The sequence below is a fragment of the Haliotis rubra genome, unplaced genomic scaffold, assembly GCF_003918875.1.
Source record: "Haliotis rubra isolate DU_JTF1 unplaced genomic scaffold, ASM391887v1 Scf287, whole genome shotgun sequence".
Taxonomy (NCBI): Eukaryota; Metazoa; Mollusca; class Gastropoda; order Lepetellida; family Haliotidae; genus Haliotis; species Haliotis rubra.
The window spans coordinates 193638-207671 of record NW_025766954.1 but is presented as its reverse complement, the minus strand read 5'-3'; the positions used below and the strand labels follow the sequence as shown (position 1 = coordinate 207671).

The window sequence follows — 14034 nt, the reverse complement described above, 5'->3', positions numbered from 1 at the left end:
CAAGTCTGTTTTTGACTGTTTATGTTTAACCCCTGAAGGCACATAGGTTGACGCAGGATCTGGTAGATAAAACAATTCAATGAGATAAGTAATATCTGATGGTTTAAATTCATGCATGTAAATGAAATGGAACAAGTAACTCCTGTGATGATACTTTCGTCACACAGAGTCATAGTAATTAATTTTGTCATAGAGCTAGTATATTTTACTAATCATTGGGAACTTCAATGTTAATAAATACAACACAAAGCACATCACATTCCTGATATTGAAAACTTTTTGGCCCTTTTTATGCAAAACACCTTTCTTTTTACTGCCACAAAGATCGACATTAAATCCCAATTTCTGAAGAACAGAATTTGCTGAAATCAAATAATTTATTTTAGACGAAGGATGCACAAAGAATTTCTTCCCGGATAATGAAATTATATCTTTGGTATTGTCACATCAATTTTAAAACAACAAATACAAGCAATCACAAAAGTATCATCACAGGAATACAGAACTTGGAGGTTTGAACCGCACTCAGCAATATTGCAGCTATATGGCGGCTGTCTGTTAACCATGTCAGCGAGCCTGACCACCCGATCCCGTAGGTCGCCCCTTACGACAAGCATGGGTTACTGAAGGCCAGTTCTAACCCGAGTCTTCTCGGGTCTTAAGACTGAATTATACAAGCTGAAGATGTGATTTTATCAAAATATTGACAAATGTGACAGGCTCACGCGATTTTTCAATACAGAAGCAAATATTTTTAACTTAAACTTCGATCATTTACCTTTGATTCCCACAACGACGGCGCGGTAGTTTGACACAGAACTTTGCCTAAACTTCTTTCCTGGTTGGTGAAGAAATTGTCAGAGATTTTTCCGTCGTACCAAAAGAGTAGACAACATTGGAAGTTCACACGATCAGTGTCGTCCATAGATGCAGTCATGTTCGGTACCGCCATGTTCAGATTTTAGAAAAGCGCCAAAATCGCTTCCAGCCAATTAGAGGTGCTCTTTCTTTCGATGTCATAATTGAACCAATGCCAAGACACGTTAATCAGTTGAGTTGTGTTTTTGTCTCTTCAAAATAAATAACATATCTAAAGAAGCAAATACGACTCAATACAGTTTTTAAAAAGCTCCATAAGATTTATGGTATCATTTATATATATTTTTAATACATACTTTAAAAAAATCACGATCGACGAGATCATCCGGTACCAGCCATCGTTCTAAAATGGCGGATGCACCCGACTCAAGGGAGGTAGATTTACCGATTCCATCATGAAAAGAAGGGAAATACCGTCATATACACAATGTCAAATTTGAATGTCTCATCTGTGGTCGGAAACTGGCTTCAAAACAAAACGTTTTAAGTCATTTTCACACTTTACATGGACTAAGCGAGTAGTTGTTTACATCAGTGTTCGATCGGTTTTGCGAAAATTCAGAATTGACGCGAGTCTCGACTGCACGCATAAATTAATATTCAGACTGGACCCAGAGACATCGTAAAGAAATAAACATCCTGATATTGTCCACACATTCATGTTTGGCATATTAAACATTTTAAAAGGCCCCATAGACATATTGGTGTAGATAACGTGAAAGATCCATTACAAATTAGGAAGTGTGTAAAATCTACAGCAGTTACGTGCGATTACTTATCGGATAAGTAAAGTTTTGTCTGTTTGAAACACTACTACTCACAATCTAAGACACGTTTCTGCTGTAGATGTTTTCCAACTTTAGATTTTTGAATGTTTGGCCTAATTTTAAGAACCTTACAGCACCACAAAAATATGTCATAATACCCTTTTACGTGCAATTGTTGTGATTTCGTACAAAGTAATGCGTTCTCGAGCAGTGCCCTTTTAGCAATTATTAAAATATATTATATTTCAGTTTAAACGTAACTTGTATACAGAAAGCCAACTTGGCTGTGTCCCATTTCTTCAAATTGCTTAAAAGTTTGTCTCCTCTGACTCTTGTCTTTGATGCTGAAAAATCCATCTGTGAAACTGTGTTATCATAGCCTCATTCATTTTTTGAACCAGTAGTGAATACAAACACCCACTCTCCAGCTCTCGATCTTGTCAGATTCCCTCAAACTGACCACAGCTACATCAAGCATGTAAGCAAAATTGTACAAATCAGATTCAGATAATTTAAACTTTCTTAAATATGTTGAAAATATTTTTATGCTTCACCTTTACAAAACCACTGATATAACATGAATAAAAGTATTGTATCTTGTAATATTTTGTCTGTATTTTCTATTCAATGTAGTTTACTCTGGAAATTTACAGTGAATAAGATTAGTCTTAGTTCATGAACAAAAACTTCATGAAGTAAAATATAACTTCATGAAGTGTAAAATAACTTCATGAAGTTGATGAAGTGTGTCTTCATGAAGAATTAACTTCATGAAGTTGATGAAGTCTTCATGAAGTGTGTCTTCATGAAGAATTAACTTCATGAAGTCGATGAAGTCTTCATGAAGTGTGTCTTCATGAAGAATTAACTTCATGAAGTTGATGAAGTCTTCATGAAGTGTGTCTTCATGAAGAAGGTTCATGAAGATTTTGGTTGAAGTTGATGAAGACTTCATGAACTCTTCGTGAACTGAGTTTCGCAGGGGCTAGTAGTACAGTTGGGTCGCTTCTCCACCTTGGAGTCGCTAAATCCACATTGAAATGTTAACAGAAATAGGACCAAAAGTTAACTATTGTGGTCCCCCCATCAAAAGGCAGCTGAAAGAACACATTTGCTTACAGCAGCAGAATTTAGCATAATTACAGTGCCATTAGGGCGGTGGGGTAGCCTAGTGGTCAAAGCGTTGGCTCGTCACGCCGAAGACCCGGGTTCGAATCCCCACATGGGTACAATGTGTGAAGCCCATTTCTGGTGTCCCCCGCCGTGATGTTGCTGGAATATTGCTAAAAGCGGCGTAAAACCAAACTCAGTCAGTACAGTGCCATTATGAAGTTCCCGTAGGTTTTTTTTATTTTGACGTAAAATTCACTAATTAAATCCAAAAGTGATTTTTCCCACCACCTTCTCCGTCGGATTCTACAAGCAATTAAGCATGAGTCAGGATAAGGAAAAACATGTAATTTTCTGAGTAAAATTGATATTTTATACTTATCCTGACTCATGAGGTAAGCCCTCCCAACCTCCCCACAAGACACTTTGGATTTCCCTGTAAATTCAAGTGTCGGGCTCATATTCAGGAGAGAGTGAGAACAGTGGCGCCAGTTCCCGCCAAAACGGAAGGAGGGACAACTCTTGGTGAGTAGTGATTAGTGATTTTACATTGAAGGGAGCTTCAATAGGAGATACAAGTGTTCCACTATGTTCGCAAGAAGAAGAAGACAAGCAATTAAGCATGAGTCAGGATAAGTATAAAATATCAATTTTACATCTTTATTTCAGAAAATTACTAACTGTAATTGCAAATGTTTTATGTCCTGCCATTGTTATAATTCAGTGAACAGTTTGCCTCCAGTGTGTGATTCTAAACTGCTAGTGATTGTTATTGGCTGAGCCTAAAGAATTTCACAAATCATGAAGTGTGTTGTATTATCAGTCAATTTATAATACTGGACTGAACCGAAATAAACAACAACTGAATCCAAAATTAATTGATGGTAAATATTGGTGGTATACCGTTGTAGCTCTAATGACCGAGCATGACCATCTCATACCCTTTATCTCCTCTTACAAATCACCTCTGGAGATATCTGGCACACACCACTTGATTTCTAAGAATTTTCGAAGACTGCACATGCTTAGAACCTAGTGATTTTGCGTACGATGATGATGATGATGATAATGTGTTCTTCTATAGCGAAGTTCCATACACTGAGCACATGCTCAAAGCGCATACAAATTAAACATCATAAGATAGTCTGAAAATATGGGTCTTGAGCTAAGTTCTGAATGAATCAAATGATAGTTTGGGATGAGTATTGGTTGTATATCCATGTTAGATTGAAAAAAAATCAACGACTTAGGCTATGAACTTTTAGTGTATTTGTCACCAGAACTGAAATAAAGAAGGTAACATTCTGTCTAGAAATATTGAAAATGTCTGATGCTTCCTGCAGAAATCTTATGATTCACAAGTTATATATCCATTCTCAGAAACATTGCTTCAATAATTCTGATGAGACCATGATTTTGTCCTTTCCAGAAGCAAAAAGCAGTTTCCTCGGAAGAGGAAGTTCCTGTTGCGAATGAGGCAAATACTGATCTGCCTGTAGATGGCACTGATGATCAGACGCCTGTTGTTAGGGGAGACAACTCTGCACATGACATATCAGATGCTGTTGAAGATGACGAACCAACAGCATCGCCTGAAAAACTTGAAACCAGTGAAAAGTTAAAAGAAACAGAAGAAGTTACTAAGGAAGAAAAAGAGGAACCACCGTCCTGCTGTGGAAATTGTTTGCAGAAAATGTTTTCAAGTTTCGTAGTTCTCTACAAAGGGTGGCGAACATACATGATGTATGATGTGGCCAAGGCTGGACTTGGATTGGCCTGTCTGTACATGACAGTTCTCGGCTTCGATAATATCACCACAGGTAGGTCAATCTACGAGAAGTTGTGCCAGGAACAGTGTTGGAATGCACGAACATGTTATCACTTTGTTACCCATGCAGATCTGGATTAGAATCCCATGCTCGTTGTAAGAGGCAGCTATCAAGATGGGGTGACTTGCAATTAGTTGGCACGTGTAATCATATCCCAATTGTGTAGATCAATACTCATTATGTTAATCATTGGATTGTCTGGTCCAGTCTCAATTATTACTTCATCGCTGGAATATTGCGGAGTGTGGCGTTAAACAACAAACAAACAAAATGTCACTTTGTAAACAAGTTTTTGGGGCTCCATCAATTTTGGATTTTAGTTTGTAAGGTAAACTTTAGCATGATTATATGCCCACAAAGCTGGATGAATGGAAATATTTCATGCAGGAGATACTTGTTATTTCGTTGAAAATATCACAGAGAGATTCAGTTATGTTGTATGTTAATGATAGCTCATGCATTTAGTAAGATTCAAAATGGAGTAAACTTCTGCTTCCCACACTTCTACATAATGGAGATTCGTGAAGATCCGAGTTAGAAGTGGTCTGCAGTAACCCATGCTTGTCGTTAGAGGCAACTAAAGGGTTTGGGTAATCAGGTTCGCTGACTTGGTTGACACGTGTCGACCTAATCCCAATTGCGGAGATCGATGCTCATGCTGTTGATCACTGGATGGTCTGGTCCAGACCCAATTATTTACAGATAGCCGCCATATGGCTGTAATATTGCTGAGTGTGGCATTTAACTAAACTCGCTCACTCTACATAATGGAGGAATGCCGTGACATAAGAAAACATTCAGATGTTGTTGAGATATAGTTTGAATTTGCTGTGATCAAAACCAAACATTCACTTTCTCTTTTATTGCAGGCTATGCCTACTCTCAAGGAATATCCGAGTCCGTCCTTGGAGGCTTCATGGGAGGTGCTGCTGTAATAGGCATAATAGGCACCCTGGCCTACCCAGCACTCCGGAGATGTGTAGGCCTGGAGAGGACCGGACTGTTCGCCCTGTCCGCGCAGATCACCTGTTTGACGTTGTGTGTCATGTCAGTGTGGATGCCAGGGAGCCCATTCAACCCATATTACTTCTTTGAGGACCATCCTTCAAGCAATCAGACCACCTGCTCTACACGGGCAATGTCAGTCAACAACTCGTTGGCCACAGCATCTTCACTTGCTGTGTCTTTCAACTCCTCGTATTCCTCGACGGCTGCAGCAGGGCTGAAGACCCCAGGGGTGACTGCTGTGCCCATGTCTGTCAATCCTGGCAACAGCACGACACCTGGTGTTCCGGGCTGTGTGGAGGACACTGGTCCAGAGTCCTATCTCTCCATTGGCCTTCTCATGGCGGGGATTATCACTGCTAGATTTGGTAAGTTCCATGATTTCATGCTTATTGGGATTTGAAATGCTGTGTTTTACAATATAGACATGACATTTAGAATAATGATGGTATCACTAAGATAAGTTCCTATTCCTTTCTGAAAATAAGCATCAAATTATGAATCATATGATGGTTTCTTTTGCCGTTTTAGCGATATCATGGCGGGAGATAGGTTTCGCACATTGTGCTCTTGTTTGGAATTGCATTCATCTCAGTTTGTACCAGCTGTGATCATAGTACTGTCAGAGGGTGTGAGTTTACGTGCTCCAAGATGAACTAATAATCATCTTCAGCCTCCACCTCCTTGTCTCTGGTCAACCCCATTCTCCAACTAATGGCAGGTGTTGCACTGTCTGTTTTGTGAACATGATCATTCCCAGGAAGTTAATTTAAGTTCTATGGCATAGTCTTCCCAGTTGGACCCCAGACCTGCCAGACACTATCCCTCCTCCACTGATTTCACATTTTGACTATTTTAGTTTCAATATTAAACTGAAAATACCTTCTACAATTCTCTGTTTCAGGGTTGTGGGTGGCAGATCTCACGATCACACAACTGTTCTTGGAACGGGTGAAAGAACATGAACGTGGGAAGGTGAATGGCGTTCAGAACTCTCTCAACAAGTTCATGGATGTGCTCAAGTTCATTCTTGTGGTTGCTCTTCCACAACCGCCCGTGTTTGGTTACTTGGTGATTGTATCGTTCGCTTTTATATGTCTTGGCTTTGGGCTTTATGCGTCTTACTCCAGACGGGCACGAGGTCATCTTCTACCATTCCACAAGAAATGCATCACAACAGAGGAGGCCAATCAGGCAGCTGCAGCTTAAAGTTGCCTTACATTTACCTAGGTCCACAGAGTGATCACAGCTTTACAACTTAGTCTGTATTTATGTCAGGGAATTAGCACCTGCTTGAACCCATTGCTTTCTCAAAGAATAACACTTTGACTCATAATGGGGACCTGTCCATAGTAGGTCAAGGTCAAGGGCAAATAAAGTGTATGGTTTCATTATTTTAAGCTAAGGGGCGGTAGGGTAGCCTAGTGGTTGAAGCGTTAGTCGTGTGGCCAGTGCACATGGAAAATATTTTATTTAATGTCATGGCACGCAAATTCAGCGCTATTTCGGTCACTATAGTAACTCGTTCAAAGAAACATTCCAACAACTGATTGTATTCATGTCGTTATTTTTTGTTACACCAGGGCCGGAGGGGTAGCCTAGTGGTTAAAGCGTTTGCTCGTCACGCCAAAGACTCGGGTTTGATTCCCCACATGGGTAAAATGTGTGAAGCCCATTTCTGGTACTTAATACTTAATAATGACAAAATTATCCGAATAATGTTCTTGATTCTCATTTATTGTAATTCTTATTACAGTTTCTTGCGTTCTTTAGACTTGTGGCAGCGACTGCTTAAAACATTTTAGATAGATAAACATTTTATATGACGAGGCGGTGCATTTCAGGTTTCAGGTTTGAGTCGGCGGTGTTGGAATGAAAAAAAAAGAGTTTGGAGGGTGGGGTGGGGTGTCGGCAATAAAATAAAATTACAAGGGTCGGTCGGGTGATGAGAAACACAAAATATGAAAATGCTGCCCTAAGTATGATATGTCACAATCAGGGTTCTATCATACAACCCTGTGCTCACAGGTGGTGCCTTCTATTAGAAGTTAGACCATCATTGAAAATAATTTACATTACAACGCTGGCTTTCCAGTTTCTTTGTCAACACCTACACATTCTTGTGTTCTTGACACACTTTTCTACATGATGTAATACTGTGTCAAGCATTTAGTGCTTGGTTTGGGCAACTTGCTGAACTGTGTCATTTTAGCATGACATGAACTGACAGTGCTCACATGGCATGCCTAATGTTGATAATGGTAGTCTGATTATCAACTTATACACACCTCACATATGACATTACCCGTGAAGATCTTGGGTTAGAATATTGATCTTCAGTAACCCATGCTTGTCGTAAGAGGCGACTACCGGGAACGTGTGGTCAGGCTTGCTGACTTGGTTGACACGTCATCGGTTCCCAATTGCGTAGATCGATGCTCATGTTGTTGATCACTGGTCTGTCTTATTTACAGACCGCCAACATATAGCTGGAATATTGCTGAGTCTGGCGTAAAACTACCCTCATTCACATCATCACTCATTCACTAACTCACTCACTTATTAACCAGGAGTGTTTATGAGATTTGTGTGGCTTTTATTTGTTTTCAACTAGACAATTTTTAAACAAGAAGTTCTAGTATGTGTATAAGGATATATGTTTTACACCAAAGAAATTGATGTTTTCAAGTTTTAGATCCTACCATCATACATAGTTTAGTCATCAATCAGATAGGTAGCCTGTGGTCTGAGGTGCAGTAACTGGCTTTGCAGAGTCACCTCTCTTAGACCCACCAGAATCCTACAACCTCAAATCCAGGTTTCACTTGATCATGTTCTAGGCTTATTGGCACCTTGGTGTGCTTGTAGTGAAGTTGTATATACATCTGGTTTACTCCAGTCTTTCCTACTGCCACTCCAAGAAGAAGATGAAATATTCTTCAAAGTGTAAAACCCAAAGTCTGATCACCATAGTAACAACATGGTCGGAATATATTGATGAGTGTTTATTATGAGCACAGGTTTGGAATTGTATCCACATTTTGCTCAATAGAAGTGAATGTAGTTACATACATGTAATGTCACTGTGTGTTTTCATATTAATGTTTGTAGACATTTTAATACACAGTTACCTTGATTTGGTGGAAATACTATCATATTTGTGTAGAATATGACTACATACTAATTTAGTTGTAACATTATGATGTTTAATGTTTTGTACATACAAGAGTTTATTAATTTCTGTCACAGAAGGTTTTGTTTCTCTTAGGGCTTAGCAAGGACCAGAGACAGTAAAGATGCATATAACCAATTGTTATTTAAAACATGTAAGTTTTTTCAGTTACGATATGTAAATTTAATTTTTACTTTTCAAATCGATGAAAGTAAATGTATGGTTAAAATGAAAGTAATGCTCAAAATTTGATTATTGGTTTATCCCTGATTTTACAGTGCGTTATATCTTCTTTTGGCAAATATCCAGGACCTATGTTACCATCGACACCTCTCATGATTACCTTTACACTGAATCTCTTGCTCATGAGCTTGAGTTGTGTTCTGATGATATGGTTTCTTCTTTCAAATTATTAGTCTGACAGAATCTAGATGATTAAAAAGGGAGCCCTCTAATGATTTCGCAAGTCTAAATTGCCTCAGTTCCTAAAATTAAAGGCACTATTTCACATCTCACCCACTTCTCTAAAAAAAAATGATGAATTTCTCTGAGGATTTCAGCTGTGTTCCTTGACGAACATTTTGTAAAAGTACTATCAGCCCTCAGGGAGGCTACCATACAATTTATTCCCAAAACAATTACATGTTTAAATTAAGATATAAAGTTAGAATGAATTTGTGCAACATTACCGTTGCATGAAATCGACTCTCGCGCCCTCTACGGGCTGAACATTGTTTCAAGCGAACACGATAGAGTTATGTCCCTTGGAATGCTCTTCAGGCCAAATAAAAAAAATGTTGTGGTTCCAATTACACATCTTTAAAATTTTGGGTAGGTAGGTAGGATTTTTATTTTATTTTATACCTTTTTTTTAGAAGTAAATTGTTTATTCTCTATCAGAATGACCAATGTCTGTCAGTCCCGGTAAAAAACAATGGTATCTGAAAGCTTATTTTATTCGTACCTCTTTAAAAAAATAGGTTTGGCACCAGAATTCAAGGGTCGGTCGGGTAATCAGAACCACAACATTGTTTTTTAAGTCCTTACACATATCATATGCACAACTCGTGATTGGAACCAGATTGGCAAACACAGACAACACCGCGTGCGACGATGTACAGAGTAATTGTTTACATCCCATATATAGCAAGTGTTCTCTGTTTAGAAGCTGTTCTCCTCAAAGTTTCAATTATCGATTTCAGGGAAATAAGTCTTCTATTGCATCAATATCAAGCTAAAGTGTATTATATGTCCCAGTATATAGGCCAAAATATTGTCGAAAACGTGTGAAAATTGTGGCTTTAAGGATAATTATGGGCTCTATTTGGATTTTTTTCAACTTATATGGCTATAATACATATATAACTGTAAAAAAGGTATCTGTATTTCTGGGACTGAATGTCTTATCAAATTCTGCACTACTAGTTATGTGCTTTGATAAATTACACAGTATGACCTCAAACAGTGAATACATTCCTGAAGCCCCCACAAACTTAGTGTGAAAGCAATGCCTAAACTTGATAAAATACATTGTATTACACTACTAGTTATTCAAACTCTGCACTACTAGTTATGTGCTTTGATAAATTACACAGTATGACCTCAAACAGTGAATATATTCAAACTCTGCACTACTAGTTATGTGCTTTGATAAATTACACAGTATGACCTCAAACAGTGAATATATTCAAACTCTGCACTACTAGTTATGTGCTTTGATAAATTACACAGTATGACCTCAAACAGTGAATATATTCAAACTCTGCACTACTAGTTATGTGCTTTGATAAATTACACAGTATGACCTCAAACAGTGAATACATTCAAACATGGATTTGTTGCAGAACTTATCTAGTTTGGTTTGCAAACTTTACAACATACAGACGTCAGTTACTTTTCTGATCCGATTCACTCTCGCTATCACTTTCTACACCCAGTTCAATTATAACTTTTCTATAACATTTCCAACTGCAATATTTTTGTCCCAGTAGTCGCCTTAAAACCCGAATCGGAAACAATAAACCATCTGTAGCTTCTTTTTTTTAAAGAAAGCTAGGACATTGCTGACGCTTTCTCGACACTGAGATGTCAAACAGCGACCTTGTCTCGGCTGTTCGGACTTGTTGACAGTCAACTGACAAAGGTGCACCCCTACACAATAATAGATCCAACCAGTTGTGACACTTTTGGAAATTCCCTTCTATATATAAATATAAAAGGCTGATATGTACACCTCAGGAGAATTTAATCAGACGTGTACAGTATTACATTTACCATGCATATATAAAAAGGAATAGGTATTTAGAAACACTTTAGACTTCATTTGTAAGCTCTTGTTAACTTTGTATAGTTATATCTTGCATATGGGCCCTTGGCCTCGTTGCAAATAAACTCCTTTTGACTTTGACACGGTAACGCAATGCATTAGTATTCACTTAACATGTGGCGGTGTGTGGTTCTGTGCGTAGAGCTCAGGTCACAATAAGTTGAAGTTAAGCAACGGTGGTCGCGGACAGTCATCGGATGGGTGACCGTGTTTGCCAGCTTGACTCCTGAGAGTATCTAGGAGTTCAGTCCTGCCCCACAACGAAGCATATGTCATACATGTGAGTTTGTTCAAAACTGCCTCTGTCCACCCAGCAGTAATATTGTGTACCTGGTATGATACGATGGTAGTCTCAATTTGAACCGTGAGCGCCTGACAGGCGACCGGTTGTATTCTCCACAGGGAGCGTCCTGTACTCGTTGACCATAGGTAATATGTCAGCGCTTTGAGCATGCAATGTGCATTTCGGTCTACTCCTATTTGTGAGAACTCCCAGTGGTGAGACTCCCAGTTATGAGACAGTGGAGTAGGTAATTAAACAGAAAAGACACCTTACTCCCTGTCTGACAGAATGGATTAACCCTAGCTAATTACTAATTTGCTATGTAACTGAATCTTGTGGAGGTAACTTAATGAAACTTTATAAGATAAATATGTACTTAAAATATATTTGTGCAATAGTCAATATCGATGATGTCACATCCTCCATTTCATTTTGTATTTTATGTTTCATGGGAGCGGTATTAACATAAGCAGTAATGCTTGTTCACCAATCCCAACTCATTTTCATAAATAAAAATATAATATGTTTAAACCAAAATGACTTTCAGACTTCATAATAGTCAATAAAAACTGTTATCATAACTACATATTCTTCTGAATAAATGTAATATTTAATGAACTATTTCTTCTGTGTAAATAAAATCTTTGATAATCTATTTCATTAATCTACTCATCAATGAACTCTTCAACAATCGGGCTGATCCCACTTTCATCGTAGGGATGTGGAAACACCCCATATGTGCACCGAACCATTAATTAATGTGTCTCACAACTGGGAGTTCTCACTAATGGGGGGGGACACCGTTAATTCGGGCGCACCGGTGTTCTTGGAGGTTACGGGAAACGGCAATTATTGGTAACGAATGTAACAGAATGAAAGTCTTTGGGATCAAACATTCCGGTCTTCCTCACTGGATTGTCTGGTACAGAATAGAATATAGCTGGAACTTTGCCGAGTGCGGCGTTAAACAACACGAAAACAAACCAATCATACGAACACACTTAATGAGTCGGGTGGTCGGTTCGGTGACAAGGATGACTTGAGGGTCATCGTGCCCTTAGGGCATGAGACTTGCTCATAACATCAGTCACTGGTTCTGCCTTGGTAAGATTCAGTTATTTACACACCGCCATACTACAGCTGAAATATTGATATGTCCGGCGTTAAACAAGAAACAGTCAAAGCATATCTTGCAACAGTATATGCAACTGTGTATATGGAGTCTTATATGGCAGAGAGGGGCGGTGGGGTAGTCTAGTGGTTAAAGCGTTGGCTCGTCACGCCGATGACCCGGGTTCGAATCCCCACATGGGTACAATGTGTGAAGCCCATTTATTGTGTCCCCAGCCGTGATGTTGCTGGAATATTGCTAAAAGCGGCGTAAAACCAAACTCAGTCAGTCAGATATATGGCAGAGCTATGTTGTCAAGAATATGTACATCTCCAGGTATTTAATACAGGTAGACTGTGAGCGCTTTACGACAGACAAAGAGATCCTAGCGCTCCGACTTAAGCATGGGTGAGTGAGTGATTTAGTTTTACGCCGCCTTTAGCAATATTCCAGCAAGGGGAACCAAAAATGGGCTTCACACATTGTGCCCATGTTGGGAATCAAACCCGGGTCTTCGGTGTTACGAGCGAACTCTTGAACCACTGGGTTACCCCACCACCCCTACTAAAGCAACGATTGCTTTGTGCAACTGGGCCCATCTGGATTTCTTCGCATTTGGAAGTCTGCATCACTTCTCTATAAAGTATTTAGTTCAATAACTGCCCGGCAGAGAGTCCAGTGATCGCTGTTATTGTGCAAATAATCACAAACTAAGGTGTTGTTGCTGAAAAACTGCTAACCATGGAATAAACTCTGTTTACACATTCACTAATGAATCACTTGTGACTATGAAGTTCATAGTCACAAGTGATTCATTAGTGAATGGGCTCACACCTCATTGCAAGATAAGGTCCACTTGTGCACAATATTATTTACAACACCCGTCAAGGACCCCTTCCTTCCCACAAGAATATTACATTATCAACAATTTGCTTACCTCATTTCCGATCTGAACATCATTTGAAATCCAGACATATGTTAGAAGCAAACAACATGTAATAGATGATGGATTAAAAAACCCTGAACTGGTGTGTGAGAATCTTGTCTGAGAGTCGGCCGCCTTGTGTGACTGTACTTCCAGTTTAAACACAGACTGAGCTGGGTCATGTGTTTATATGACATTCTCCTTCTTGAAACTCGGGTCAATAGGAATTTGGCTCTGCTTATGTCTGGACACATTTGTTGAGGCTCTCTACCTGTGTGACTCAGAGCTAAAAATAACGAAGCACCATTACCTAATTAATGAAGCACATTTAACATGCTTTAAAAATCAAAAATAAATTACTAAAGCATACTGTGAATTATTCATTTCTTTTCAAGTATGGCCACTTGTTCTTCTTTTGATGTATGTCTTAACCTGAGCGTATTTCCTGAATGAATATTGACATCTTGTTTTCTGAAGTGCACAAAGCACATATAGCGCTTAATCTTGCATGCTGAAACTTGTCATGTATGTATGAAGTGATGCATATGAGGCAGGGCATTAAAACAACTCAACTGAAACAGCATATGTTGTGGTTAATGTTTCAAATGCGCACTCAAGAATTAGGTC

At 38.9% G+C, this 14034-nt stretch overlaps 1 protein-coding gene across 1 annotated transcript in view; it reads left to right on the top strand.

Moving 5' to 3' along the window:
* Positions 1-6979, top strand: part of LOC124281638 (solute carrier family 40 member 1-like) — a 35336-nt gene extending 28357 nt beyond the window's left edge. Inside the window, exons 8-10 of the mRNA XM_046717571.1 lie at positions 4186-4576; positions 5455-5958; positions 6495-6979. Coding sequence (XP_046573527.1) covers positions 4186-4576; positions 5455-5958; positions 6495-6799 — 1200 coding nt within the window. The 3' untranslated portion in view covers positions 6800-6979. The remainder of the gene's footprint in view (positions 1-4185; positions 4577-5454; positions 5959-6494) is intronic.
* Positions 6980-14034: the final 7055 nt, after the last annotated feature.